The sequence below is a fragment of the Melopsittacus undulatus genome, chromosome 6, assembly GCF_012275295.1.
Source record: "Melopsittacus undulatus isolate bMelUnd1 chromosome 6, bMelUnd1.mat.Z, whole genome shotgun sequence".
Taxonomy (NCBI): domain Eukaryota; kingdom Metazoa; phylum Chordata; class Aves; order Psittaciformes; family Psittaculidae; genus Melopsittacus; species Melopsittacus undulatus.
In genome coordinates, this window is record NC_047532.1 from 60,977,883 (window position 1) to 60,992,448 (window position 14,566).

At 36.0% G+C, this 14,566-nt stretch overlaps 1 protein-coding gene across 3 annotated transcripts; it reads right to left on the reverse strand.

The window, feature by feature from the left end:
• Positions 1-1,307: 1,307 nt before the first annotated feature.
• Positions 1,308-14,419, reverse strand: AKNAD1 (AKNA domain containing 1). Of its 3 annotated transcripts, none has more exons than XM_031048043.2 (16): positions 14,198-14,419; positions 12,486-13,651; positions 11,658-11,717; positions 11,206-11,335; positions 10,945-11,096; positions 10,775-10,834; positions 10,149-10,282; positions 9,677-9,812; positions 9,078-9,238; positions 8,470-8,560; positions 7,734-7,840; positions 6,327-6,412; positions 4,252-4,374; positions 3,103-3,184; positions 2,134-2,281; positions 1,308-1,512 (listed from the first exon to the last, which is right to left on the reverse strand). In XM_031048043.2, the coding sequence occupies exons 2-16, from the start codon at positions 13,536-13,538 to the stop codon at positions 1,393-1,395; spliced, it is 2,643 nt and encodes an 880-aa protein (XP_030903903.2). In that variant the 5' UTR covers positions 13,539-13,651; positions 14,198-14,419; the 3' UTR covers positions 1,308-1,392. The 3 variants fall into 3 exon arrangements, with proteins under 3 accessions (XP_030903903.2, XP_033919886.1, XP_030903904.2); XM_034063995.1 differs by having other exon boundaries at positions 1,308-1,515; XM_031048044.2 differs by lacking the exons at positions 1,308-1,512; positions 2,134-2,281; positions 3,103-3,184; positions 4,252-4,374 and adding an exon at positions 6,178-6,212.
• Between the last annotated feature and the right edge of the window lie 147 nt (positions 14,420-14,566).

A 14,566-nucleotide genomic window follows, 5' to 3' on the forward strand; every position in this document is an offset into this window, starting at 1 on the left:
TGCTGTTTTTTCATTCTTGAGCATGTACCTTCTGGGACAATGGGTTCAGACAGTGACCCAGGATGAACAAAAAGTCTAGCTGTTCTTGTGGTGTGGGAAGATTTCTATGGTAGAGATTATTTTTTTTATTGGATCTGTGAAATCTATAACAATTACTTGAACTATGAAATTAATTTGTAAAATAATAATAGGAACATTCCAAACATTAATCCAGCAACTTCAGAGGCTGGTGAGCCTTTCACCTGTGCTATTGTCTTAAGCTAAATAAAGCAAAACCATGGATAATAAGCAGAGACAAATCAAGTTATAAGGATATACAGGAAAAGAAAGGTTAAGAAGTATTGTTGGCTGTAAAGTGTGGAAGAAGCCCTGAAAAACAAAAAGCTGTTGACTCAGGCTAGTACATCAGTGGTACACAGCAGCAAATTTAGCTGTCATTGCTTGAGTGAATCAAGTCTATTTATCACTGTATCCATCAACTGATGAAACTACTCCAGTTTCCTTGAAAATGACTGTCTTTTTAAGCAATGCATTGTCACTTTGAACTTGATTTCCATCAGTTCTTATATACTTGGGAATTGCTTCAGTGAACAACATCCCTGGTAATATAAGGCTGTTAACTTGCTTGTAATAACTGCAGTTAAATGGATTTCAGAAGAAAGGTAATATGACTGCTCTCGGCCCACTGTATTTCTACAGTATCTTAAAATTCTCTAACCTACTTACTAAATTGTAAATTCTCAAAGCCAAATGTATCTGACAAGGTAAGGACACTGCACTGAAGAAACAGAAAATGTAGTTGTTCGGAGTACTTACACAACAGATAGTAATACTCAGTTACTGAGATGTGCAAGGAAGTCCTTTAAAAACAACTCCCAAGGTAGGGCATTCTAAAAACAAAATAATTACAAATATTAATTAGAACTTGGTATGTAAGCATAATACTTATTGATGTCATAGGTGCAGAGGCTATTTCCCTTTGTTGTGCTTCAGCAGTTGCTGTTAAGGGGTGGGAAGAAAATATATGTAGTAATCACTGAGCTTTATTCTCCTATTGAGGGGTGGGAGGGGATAAAAAGTCAAAAAGTTACCTTTGCTTAAGTCAATTTTTATTAAGCTGCCTTATATGAAAACTCAGAGAAGGTAGCTGAGCACAGTAATGGGGATGAGCCAACATCCTGAAGATTCAGTAGAATTAGGAATTTTTTTGCCAGTTCAGAGACTGAGTGTGAACATGTGTAATACCCGTAAGCTCTGGTTTGGTTTAGTACTGATAGCTACAGAACAACTAACAAAGCTGACTTGATCTTTGTATTTATTATTTCATGTTTGTAGAGAAACTGATGCTTCAGTATCAACCAGCAAAACAATACAACATTTGAAACTGGGTAATTAAAGTTGCTTCCTTCTAACTTTAGCCAGATCTTCCGAAACTGCTTGTACCATTCGTTCGGTAGCTTTCTTCAAAATGTTTGCTGTCTGTATGGCATGATCCAGAGTAGAATGTAAAATCTGCTGGGAAATAATAAAATATAGCCTTGTTAATACTAAGGCAGATGTTTACATAGGTTTAAGGTTCTGTGCAGTGTTTTCACTCTGAATACATGTTGAGAAGAAAAAATTCTGAGTCATATGAGACCATTTCAGGATTCAAGTTGGAAGTACCTGTTAGTTAATTCTCTCTTTGTGTAAACCTTTCAACTGAGGCGTATTTACACATTTCTAAAGTAGAAGCCCAGTGTGGTGCATGTTTGTGGCATTGGGATGGTTTTCTTTAGGTTTTGATAGTGGTTTGTATGACATGTTTTATTTCAGCATATGAAATACAATTCCAGAAATAAGAGCCAGTGCTCCTTTTCTGTTCTTTTTGCCATTTATGCACAGACTGAGTTGCGTAAAGAGTCTGTAACATACTCATATGAAGTAACATACTCATATGAAATAACATACTAATACATAAGCTAAAATACTTGGGATTTTAACTCCTTCCTGCCTTATCCTCAAAAGGACTAGACATGCTTAGGTTGTAATAGTCAACTTGCTAAGAATAGGATGTTCAAAAGTGTTATGATGTGGGGATGAAAGCTTCCCAGGATAGTTGTGTGGCTTTTAATTTTCACTCTGAAGTCTTACATTTGCATTGGATTCATTAGCGTTTCTGTATCTGATGTTGATTGCAGATTTGGTTTGGCCAGGCTTCTTGCTGGGTAAACAGTGATATGAAAGGATAATTTTATCATATGTGCTTGAATAGCAGGTTTTGGCAGCCTCAGAGTTTTGCCTAAAAATAGGATGCATAGCATAAACACAAACAATTTTAGTAAACAAAGGATTTCTAGAATATGAAATAAATATATAAACACCATGACAGCATACTCAGTAGCAATTTTACAGTGAGTAAAATTTTTCATTTAACTGTAAAACACAGTCCATAATACTTTGTGTTACGTCTATATTGCAGTAAGATAGAAAACATGCCAGGGTGCAGAGTCAGGGAATTTCTCACAATAGTATTGCATTCTTGGTGCTTTCTCTGAGTGGCCTGTGGTGTTAATTCTGAAGTCCAGCTGCTGTGCTTCCAGGCAGTTGCTACTACTGAGTAATGCTGTCAAAAACTGTGGTGACAGAATTGTCTGAATTTCAGTCTAGTCTGTGCATACAGTTAAGAATCTATTTTACTTCGCAGACTCCCACTATAATTTAATGTTAACAACAGTTAAAATAGGACTGTTATGTATAAAGAAATGCTAGCTAACAGAACTGGATCTTAAACTAATGCAGATCTGCTTTTTAATCTGTGAATGGCACCATCCTCTTAATCAAGTGAATTTTTTTTCTTTTTACTACTAAATGTGTCAGTTGAAGAAGTTTGTATTTACTCTTCCTTAAATTAGAAACATTCAAGAACTACTCTTAAGATTTATTTACATTTGGTATCAGGTTAAAGATTTTAATTTTGCTAATGACTAAAATTCTAATAATCAGCATACACTGCAAAGATGAAACTTTCCTTCTGTCTGATACTGGCAAGTTGTTTTTTCCTTGCTGAATCTTCAATGATGGCATTTTCTGTTGTACTATATAGTTATTGCTGCAGCTTACCTTGCAGAAAGTCTGTTTACAAGTTCACGTGGCTGTTTATTTTTTTGAGCCTTTTGAGAGGAAAGTCTTTTCTGTGAATAAGCTGGAGTAGTTGAGGCCATGTTTAAAACAAAGACAAAAGAAGTAATGTGCTATGTATTTATAATTTTTTTTCATTTGGCATTCATAAAAAATCAAGTAACTATCACTCCTGAATAAAACTTGAATATGTCTCTTTTTGTAAATGAGGACAGATTAACCTTTTTGTGTTTGCTGTTGAATTTAGTTCTGTGGTAAATAATATGCACATTTATATTAATTTCATACAGTGAAAGACTACAGAGGCAAAGTGTAGAATAATCAGACTTGTATAATCCTAATCATTACGTGAATACTTCTTTGATTTATAGGTTTATAGAATTTATACAAAGAAGCAACTAATTTTACTTCCTTCCCACTGCTGAAAATTTGTATTTTTCTGTATGCATTTTTTTCTACAGTATAGAGAGGAGTCTGAGGTAAGAGACTTTAAAGCTACATGTTCAATGTTATAAATATTATTTATAAAATTAGGCTTTTCTTGACTTTGTCTATCCCAAAATTTTGAGTGTAGAGATAGAATCTTCTTTAGTACTTTTTTACTTTAGGTAACAGCTAGCACTGAAAATTGGCGTAGTAATACCCAATTTTAAAAATTCTTCTTTATGGCACTGACAAATGAGATATTCCCATCATAAATGAAACGTGGAAGGGACTCATTAAGAATCGTGTAAGGTGTTGTGTATGGGGACTAAACTTGGCCAGGTGTGTTTTAAGTTGGAATTGCTGATACTGCTTTACAAGATCTATACACATCCATTGTTGCTTCTCGTTGCTTATACTAAATTAAATTTGACCTGACAGTTGCAATGTGCCTTTCTGCCTCTTGGAATCTAACCTGTAATAGGTAATAATTTCACTACACATCATATGTATAAGATGAACCGCAACATTTATTTCTACATTTAACACAAGACTCAGAAGTCTCTTTGTAATTCCTGAGTTGAAATTGATCTTTGCTTCCTGTAGGACATCTACATCTAAATCCTGAAAACAAAGACATGTTTAGAAAAACAAACACTATTAAAAATATTTTTGCATAGGTATTAATATTTTTTGTGAATATTATACCTCTTCTCTCTCCATGTGATCTTTTATTGAATGTTTTGTATCTTCCAGTCTCACAGTTCCTAAGTTCCTTGTTTGGTGAATCATTATAGGAATTGTAGGCAGAGATATCTTCTGAATCACTGCCTAAAATCCAAAAAATAAATGAAAAAGGTCTGAAATAGTAAAAATTTTGGCCTGTGTACGTAGGTAATTATTTGTCTTTCAGCACCATCATTTTTGAGCCCTTTTCTGCTATTAACACTGCTGCAATTTGAAGTAGTACTTTTTTGTTCATCACAGGTGAGGACTGAACTTTAAAGACTGTCTCAAATGTAGATTTTTTTTTCGTGATGGTTGGTTGTACCCCGAGAACTAGTGTTTTGTGTGTGTTTGGGTTTTTTGTTTATTTTTTGTTTGTTTTTTGTTGGTTTGTTTTTTGGTTTTCCAATTTTGTTGGTTTTTTTGTTTGTGTGTGTATTTGGTGTTTTGGGTTTTTTGGGTTTTTTTTGTTTGTTTGTTTGTTTTTAAGTTAAGCTCTCTCATCTCCATAGTTTTGTGAAAACATTGCAGCCTAAGAGTAATGGGACAGCAGAATTTGGGAGATCTAGTACAGCAGTCTTTAGCTATTGCACAAATCAGTACTAACAATAATGGCCTCTAGTGTTTTACATTAAAGTGTGTCCTGGTTTGAGCAGTAACAGTCATTTTTCTCCTTCTTGGTAGCTGGTGCAGTGCTGTGTTTTGACTTTTGGGCTGGGAACGGTTGTTGATAGCAAGTAGGTTTGGAGTTACTGCTCGGGTGTTTGTCCAAGGCCTTTTTCTGAGCTCATGCTCTGCCAGGGAGGAGGGGAGGCCAGGAGGAAGGTGTGAGACAGGACACCTGACCCAGGCTAGCCAAAGAGGTATTCCATACCATAGCACGTCATACCCAGGATGTAACCGGGAGAGACCCAGAAGGGCTGAAGGCTCTGGGGGGATGGAGGAGGTATCAGTCGGTGCTCGGTCAGGCAGGGTGAGGTGAGTTATGGGTTGGTGGCTGGTGAGGTGTTGTATTCTCTTCAATTGTTATTGGCTTTATCATTATTATTTGTAGTAGTAGTAGCAGGAGTGATTTGTGTTATGCCTTAGCTATTAAACTGTGCTTATCTCAATCCGTGGGGGCTACATTCTTTGGATTCTCCTTCCTAACTCTCCGGGAGTTGGGGGAGCAAGGGCAGGGAGCTGTGCGGACTTGGTTTAAACCATGACAAAGTGAAAGGATATTGCAAAGAAGCCAAGAACAATAGGCAGACCAAAGGTAAGAATAACCTACATACTCAGACTTAAAACTGAATTTAGGACAGCCCATGCTATTATTTGTTTAGTTTTTGGGTACTAACTGCTTCAGAGTATTCTGCAGTGAAAAGACAAGATGGGGATGCCATAACAGAAAAAAATGCAAACTGATTTTTAGGGAACTGTCAAGACCTGGAGTCTGGAATGGCTTGTCTACTGATGTAACCAGCTTGGCAGTCTGTGGGATCTATTTTGGATTCAATGAACTTATACTATTAGGGGCTGGACTAAGGAACAAGAATATTTTCGGCCTGTGTCAACCCTGAATGGGTCAAAGATTTAGGAAAACTTTTTTATCTTTGATTTTCGCAGAGTAAGAATGTTGAATCCAGAAATTAAACCTGGAAGTACTGATGTGAAATGTTTCACTTGCCATGTTTTAAATCCCACTTTTAGGATAGGAAGTAAATGTACATAATGATGAGAAAAAAAGCAAAATCAAAGCATTGTGTGCACACAACTTAGATGAATTTGCTTTGGACCCTGTCCATTTGAGTTTTGAATATCTCTGAGAATGGAGATATCATGGCTTCTCTTGAGCAAACTGTTTTCAGTGTTTGACTAGACCCAGAGTTAATGCAGAGTTGCAGCATGTCTGTTGTCTCTTAGTCTGTCTCAGTGTCTTGTGCTGTGCTAAGCAGTAACATCTGTTAAAACCAAAAAAAAATTTCATGCTGCTGAGATGTGATAGGTATGTATTGAACATGATTCAATAGTAGGCAGAAGCACAGTTCTGACCTTTGTATGCCATCACTACTTACTCAGGTTGCTGTCTGATAAATCAGTTGGTTTTCTCTGCATGAAGAGTGAACAAGTTCCAGTTTCCTTTTCCTGTATGTTTGTGTTTCTTTGAGCATGAAAACAGAATATTACTTGTACTTTAACACCTTTATAACGAGCCTTATAAGCATATTATATTAGTTTGATCATTTCTTACTTGAGGAGAAATCAGATTTAGCCTTAGAAATAATTCTACCTGTATCAATTATCTGAAAAGGTGGTAAGTAGAAGCTTAAATTAAAAATTAACCAATTGGGAAATTGTTACCCCTTTAGCTAAAGCACACATTCTGACAAAAGGACTCTACTACCAGAACTGTTAAAAGTGCTTAAACTTAGAGCTTTTAATAATCACATCTCTGAATAGCAAATTAGTATGAAAATCCTATGTATTTATATATGTTGCATCAAAATATTATCAGTGGTAAGGATGATATAGTTTCTTGATAGCTTTGAGCTATTAAGGCTTTAATTTTACTGCCTTTGAGGTAATAAGAATAATATTTGAGATGTACTTTCTGCCAGAACAAGAACCAAGTACCTTGTTTGTGTTATTTTACATCTATTTTCAACTTAAAGCATACAGTATCATCATATTTATTTGGAAAATATTCTACTAATTCATGAAAATAAGGTCAGAAATTGAGCTCACCTTCTCTAAATGACAGGTGGGGGGGAAAAAAAGGAACCTAGGTGAGTTCTACTACATAAAGATTAACATTTATATTTAGATTAATATTATTGTGTTCTATGCTGCATGTATGGTGAGATCTAGCTTTGGTTAGAGATCTGATTTGCCAAAATTTGAAACTCCAAAATAACACATGTAGATTTATTTTATCACACTGACATTTCTATAACTGAAACTTTTCAAATGTTACGGTTCACTCTATAATACACATAGAGGTATCCATATGCTCTCTTTCTAAGCCTACCAGGTAGTTGATAACAGTGATAACTTCAAACATTTTACATTGCTGAACACTTTGCAGTCATCCCTGTTTGGGATGCTGACATGAATCACTGAATAGAGAACAACTCCTCTTCTCTTAATACACTGTTAAAATAACTCCGTACCACTTAAGCACTCTAAACCTTATGGTGGTCCAATGGTCTGCTGAGGTGGGATATTTTATAATACGAATGTAATCCTCTCTTTAATGGGAGCTCTACCATTTCTCTGGTCATCTGGTTTACCACATACCTTATGTGATTATTTGCTGATAAACTTAAAAAACAGATTGTCCTCTTATTTATCTGTATTAAAGATGACATTCAGTGTTTCAGGCAGAGTCCAGTATAGAGACATATCAATGTACATGCATGTATCCATTCACTTAGCTGTAGGAAACCACATATATGACAAGGCAAAATACATGATACACTTACCTATTCATACTTGAATCTTCATCAGCATGAGATTTTTGACTTAATGTATCCTGACTGTGGCATGCAAGACCTTCAGCAGGATATTTTTGCTCAGGTGAAAGGCATCTCTGTTGCACACAGAAGGCAAAACAAATGTATATATGACTGTTTATATTACTGTGTATCTGTAACTGTATGACATATCAAACAGGATAGTATAAACAATCGTATTGTTTGCATATCAGTTCTGTATTGCTTTTAGTTACCATCAAGTCTACAATTTGATTTATCCTTTTACAGTTCTGTCTGTAGAGTGGACTGGGAAAAATATGACCAGTTTATTGTTTGTGCAGTTGGAATTCTAGACAGGTTTCATGTTGCCTTTAGAAGGATTAGTATATATGAATGAATCTTTCTGTGTCTTAAATATGTTTAAAGGCAAGCAATTGTTTGTATGTTTTTGCTCTCTGAACAAATAATAGGGTAATAATCACAGTTAAGTCTTTCCTGAGAGAAACCAGTTTTATCTCAGATGTCGTAAATGTTTGAGAGCCTTTTAAATTCCTTCTTTGGAAACCAATTCAGCAATGTTTTGATTTCACTATTCTATGATTCTAATGTTACAATATGCTGTAATATCCCAAAAGATGAGCTATCATGCTGTGCCACTACTGAAGAGAAAAATGTGTTATCTCAAAGCTGGATAAGATAATGTAAGTTTAAAAAAAAAAAGTGAGGATGGAAACAGATTGCATACCATTGTGTTGGAAGAATGCTTGTTTGCTAGCAGACCTTCTCTCAGAGGCTCTCTTTGTCTTCTGGAAGCCGATCCACCTCTCTTTTGTAACCTCAGTTGGTTAAGGGAAAAACATTAATTTTATTTTTCTAATCTCGCAGAAATATGACTAATACCCCAGATAAAACTCCTGAGAAGGGTAGAGATAGTATATAAAATTGCTTCATGAAGGTTTGATGGCAAATTATGTCAATATCTGCGTCCCTCCCTTTTCTTGTTTAATTAAGAAAGACCACACAAATATTGGCAAGTAACTTTTACTAGCAGTGTCGTTTGCAGTGCTATTGAATTTTGCGTGATGCAGTGCATTCAGTAGGATTTAGCTCCTACTGAAACTGATGGTAGTGTTTTGGCTTCAGGAAGTACTTTGAGGTCCATAAAACCCAGAAATGTAGCAATGCCAGGCTGGAAGGAATTCTTGGGTATGCAGTTACAGAATTCTATAAAAGTTTTATTCTGGAAGTACCCCTGTTGATTTCAGAAATTCCAGACATGCTGAATTTTCTATATTCAAGAATTTTAGATAAACTTTTATAAAAACTGATAGATATTTCAAAGTTTTCACTTACGTGTGAAGGCAGAGATTGCACTTGTCACCTTCTGAAGAAAACTGATTTGTCTGTGGGATTACATCAGTTGTCTGACTTTTTTCTCCCTCATTGTTGGAAAGAAATAAGTTTTCAATGCCACTTCTTTCTGGAGGATCAGCAGTGCTTGAAACTACTGAGCTCTGTACAAAGTAACCATAGCATAGAGGGGTAGTATGTGGTTGTTGCATTGCAAGTATGTGACTTCTACCAGCTAGCATTTTCAGTGTCCCTAACTTAGAATTCAGGGAAAAATGTTTTCTGAAACATTGACTATGAAAACATTTGCTGATACTTGTCTACAGATGTGTAGAAGGCTGTAAGATTACTTTTTGTACATTTATGGTCTAGGACAAAATACTGCCATTCTTGGCAGTAAACTCAGTTTTCTATAGCATAATAAAGTTTGATCTTCCAGTAATCTTGAAGTTCAGAATCTTGGACAAGCGAAGTAGTATTTCTTTCAACTAAGTGATGGTGATTAGTTCCCCAAAACAAAGACAGCTTTGTAAAGTTTAAAATTGCTGCGTGTATTTTCTTACTTAAAACTTTAATTGTAGATTTGAAATAGTAAGACTTACCTCACAAAGGGAATATGATGAATGGTCAGATACATCGTAAGTAAGCAAAGAAGACAAGTTGCATTTGCTGTCATCAGTTTGTTGTTGGATGTCTTCAAGCAGCATGCCAAGTCTAAATATTTCCCCTTCCAACTTTCTACACCCAATTGCAATACACAGTTAGTGAAATATGTTTAAACTGATACTTTATTTATTACTATAATAACCATGTTGGGCATTGCAGTACACTTCCCATAGGATAAGAAATAAATTGGAGTTCACTGAGCCCTTCTGAAGTACTTGAATTAATCAGTTAGCCTACTGATTACTAGGATGTAAAGCCCAAGATATATATTGACCAATCACTTTTAGTTTACCGCATATAGTATTAAGATAACGTTTACACTTAAAATTCTAATGGATAAATGAAGTATGGGTTGTAAAACACTCAAAATGCAGAAAATAGACTGAGGTACCAATTATTTCTTCTAACCTTTCAGGATCAAACTCTCCAATGTTGATAGACTTGTCCTTGTAGTTCTGCAGCTGCAAATGATGGTGCTCTTCTCTAGCTGTTAAGTAATTCCTTTCCAAGGCATCAAGGTATCTTTTCAATTGATTTAATGCCTTTACCAATAAGAAATAATTCAATAGCAGTTGTCATTATGATTTAGCAAGCCATAGTGATAGCTACTTGTGCTAGGTAAGCTAGATGCTGTTGACAGTGATGTTGGTAAGAATTCTGGTACTGTTCTGGATTGGAACAGGACTGCATCTTGTGTGTCCACTTAGTACTCTCTGCTTCTCTGTTGTGTATGAGTAAAATACTAACCCACGACTTATGAATGGACACCCTGCATGTCAATATTAGTAACTTACATAGCGACTTAATGCCTTTTGCTAATAGTTTTGAGTTGTAATCCTTAAAAGAGATTTAAGAATTCAGCCACCTACTGAACATTTTGCTTATTGCCTTTTAAAGTCATAATTTGTGTGAGATGGAGAAAAGAAGTATTTTTAAATGTCTCTGGTGAAAAGATGGAGTATATTGCCTGCACATTGAATCTACAGCCATTTAAAGTGCATTTCAGATAACTGAAAATACATAAATTAATTTACCAGACAGTTGTCATGTAAAAGCAATGTCTCTTGAGTCATATGCTTAGAGAAGTCTTCCACCTTCAAGACAAAATATTAGAATTTTATTAAGGATTTTAAAAATTAATATGACAAATGAATATAAAATCTGAGCATCAATACAAGGTATATATTGAAATGGAGCTCCTTACTTTCTTTATCACTTCATCTGTTTGATCCTTTAGTATTTGAGTCATCTTTTCTCCTAGTGCTAATTCTGGCAGTACATTAGAAGGATTTGGACAGTATGCTTCTACTGTCCCAACTGCTGGTAATGCAGATGCTGTAGTTCCATACTGTAATCCTACAGAATACAAGGGAAGATCAGTCAATTGGAATTTCTGCCCAAAGTGTCTGCCTATAAATGCTAATAAAGTACATAAATTAGTCATTTTCATATGGTAATTATTTACTTGCTTGAGACAAACCATGTGTAGATTGTATAGGGATGGGAGCATGTAATGTAAAGACTTCAGAGGACATTCCAGTGTCTCCTGAGTAAACAGCAATGCTAGCATTTGGACAATCTGACTGAGTAAGTACCTGTTAAAATGAGAAATTTGGTTGTAAAAATATAAAAAACACTTATGGACATAAACAAGAAATTTAAAAATAAAATACATAGTGCAGGTTATTAATGTTAATTAAATGTCTATTGTAACAGTCCCATATAATTTGTGTTTATAGTTTGATATATGTATAGTGTCTTATTGTATAAATACTTAAGCTCTATGTTGTGAAAATCTAAAGAGGATTTGTATAAATGAGATGTATAATATGAAGGTGACAAGATAGTTTTGAGAACTATTTATAGTTCTAGAGATCAAGGAAAAGGAAACAAAAAATCTATTCGAGAGATTTTTACCTTAGGATTCAGTCTCAGATGGTCAGTATGATTTTGGGTGTCAGCATGCTGTGTCAGCATCTTGTTTGCAGCCAGAAAATAATAGGGAAAAGTATTAAAACTTGTTACAACTCAAATGATTCACTAAGAGAGCAATCCAGGCATGGACTTAAACATCTGCATAGCTCTGTCAGTCAACTCCATGGCATGAAATGGAGAAAGGATTATCAAATTATTAACAAACTTTAAAAGAAATTGACCACAATAAATGTTGTCAAATTAATTCTTTAAAAAGAATTGACTTTTCAGTTAATACAGCTGACATAGATGAAGAGTATTAGTTCAAGGGCAGGTTGGACAGAGCCTTGGGTGATATGGTCTAGTGTGAGGCATCCCTGTTCCACAGCAGTGGGATTGGAACTGAATGATCTTAAGGTCCTTTTCAACCCTAACTATTCTATGATTCTATGTGAAAAAGGCAACAATGTCTATCAAACACAGGTACGGTATGTACTTTTAAGAATAATCTTTAAAGTACTTACATGTAGATGTGCAAATTCACCAAAATACTGGAAATAACAATTTATTGTGATTATCCTAATGATTTGATGGGATACTTTATAATTGCAAATAACACTCCAGAGCATCACTAAATATTTGGTAATCTACATTTCATATAAATTCAATCCCACAAAATTTGATTTGGGAAAGCAATTGTGGACTGTGGTGATACATTTTCTGAAATCTATAGGCTGCCTGCATGAGCTAGTCACAGTAGTTGGACACAAAGTATCTTTTAATGGTAAAGCAATATTTACCAAGTGTTAAGAATTACAGCATTTTAATTACCTCTAGCTGTTGCACCAGTTCTGGAATGCCTGATTCTTCACTATTCTCTACTGCAGCAGAATTGAAATAGTTCTTATTTTCTATAACATTCACAGTTACTGATTTACGTAGTGAAATAGGGAAGGATTTTGCTGTTTCAGTTGTTGGAACTGAGTTGATATTGTCACTTCTTGTTGGTACTTTAACTTCTGAAGCAACTTGGAAGAAGTCAGGAAGGCAGTACTGAGCTTGACCTTGTTCATATTTGAGCTCCTGAGGTGAAATCATTCTCTTAAACAGGGTATTCTCTTCTTTCATGTTTTGAGACATGTGTGTGGTATTGCTCTCATTAATTAATTGTAAATTTTCTTGCTTGTACCCACACTTAGCAGTAGAAGAAATAGGTTTCTTTGAAACAGGTCTATTGTCATTGAGCCAATTTTTATTTTTATCACCAGTGTTTACTTCCTCATGCTTATCCAAGTGATACTCTGCAGAGTTAGTTGCCCACTGTTCATGTGCTAAAAGGCCTTTGACATGTTCTGAAGGCTCAGGTTTGCTTACAGTGTCATTGATACTTTCCGTAAGAGATGTCTCTGGTATTGTCTCGCATTCGATGAACTGGTATGTACTTGTTAACTCTCCCTTAGAAAAATGACGCAGGAGGACATTGGACATTTTTGAGTGAGTTAGATGTTCTTTGCTATCTGGTTTACTATAACTACTAATGGGTAGATCCTTCTTAAATGGAGCTTCACTTTCAGGCATTTCGGCTGAAATTCCCATTGTTCCTATGGCACCTTTGCAGTGGTGACTGGAGAATTCTTCAGGTTGTGAATGAGTTTTGTAATTTGTTTCTGCTTTTATGTTTTTGTTATCTTCAGAACAGACTAAGTTTAAAATACCAGAAACCTCTCGTGTACAAGTACAGTCACTCAAATTACCTGAATCATTATTGTATTTACAGTTTATTCCTACATGTCCATCATATGGTAAGTCATCGTGTTCCTCATCAGTTGCATCTGTGATACAACCTATATCATCTGACAGTGAACTATTCATTTGGATTTTCATTCAGTCTGACAGTTCGCACATCTTCGTAGGCTTCATATCCAGTTTACATAGAATATACATGCCGTTGCTTCTCCACTTCTGGGTAGAGCTTTTATTAATGTATCGATCAAAATCTGTAATGTAAGAGTAATAATTACTTTATATTTAAATACATCTGAGAATAAGATGTGCTTGTGTCTGCTACCTACTGTTGGCTTTTTATGTCTGTCCACCTGACTTGGATGTTTTCTTACTTACACTAGGAAAGTCTGGCTTAAAGACTAGAGGAAACAGACACAAATGCCAAAAGTATTGGGAAAAGGAAAATTGAGTTTAGCGCCAGGTACTTGTCCTTTGTTTTTAATCTTTCTGTAGTATTATAGAGTAATAGAGTTATGGAGCTAACAATGGCAGTAGAATTTAATCTCAGTTTTAAAAAAAGTAATACACTTTCTCTTAGCTTTTGCTTCCCCACCGTGTTGAATTTCTTCAGCTTCTGCACCAGAGAAAAACCCTTAAACTTGTTTTTAATTTCATTGTTACCCCTTTATTTCTTTATTTCATCAGAAATAATGCACAGAATTAGTACAACACTAAAGTAATGGCCAGTCTTGTAAGTTCCATGAACTGCCTAGTTTCACACACACCGCAGTCGCTAAAAGTGGAAAGAAGGAACTTACAGCGCTAGTTTCCTACAAGCAGCTGTGTGGCTGAGCAGTTCCGTTCTCTGTGCGCTATGAAGCTGTAGAGGAGTGTGTTCCCGCGGAGGGTGTGGGGCCGGCAGCAGCTCGGTGTCTGTTGCATCGTGCAGGGATACGGTGGTACTAGGCGCGCCAGGTGCGCGGCGGCCGGTGACACGCCCGTAACCCGAGCACGGCGCCGGGTCCTGCCGCGGGGCGGAGCACAGGTGCTCCCTCCTCCTGCCCAGTCCCTGCTCTGGGCCCGCCCCCTCGTTCCACATTGGTCTGTATGAATGATGCGGTCTTCCGGCGGCGGGGCGGGCCATGTGTAGAGGGTTGGCGCCGGCGGGGAAGAGCCGTTGGGAGCCC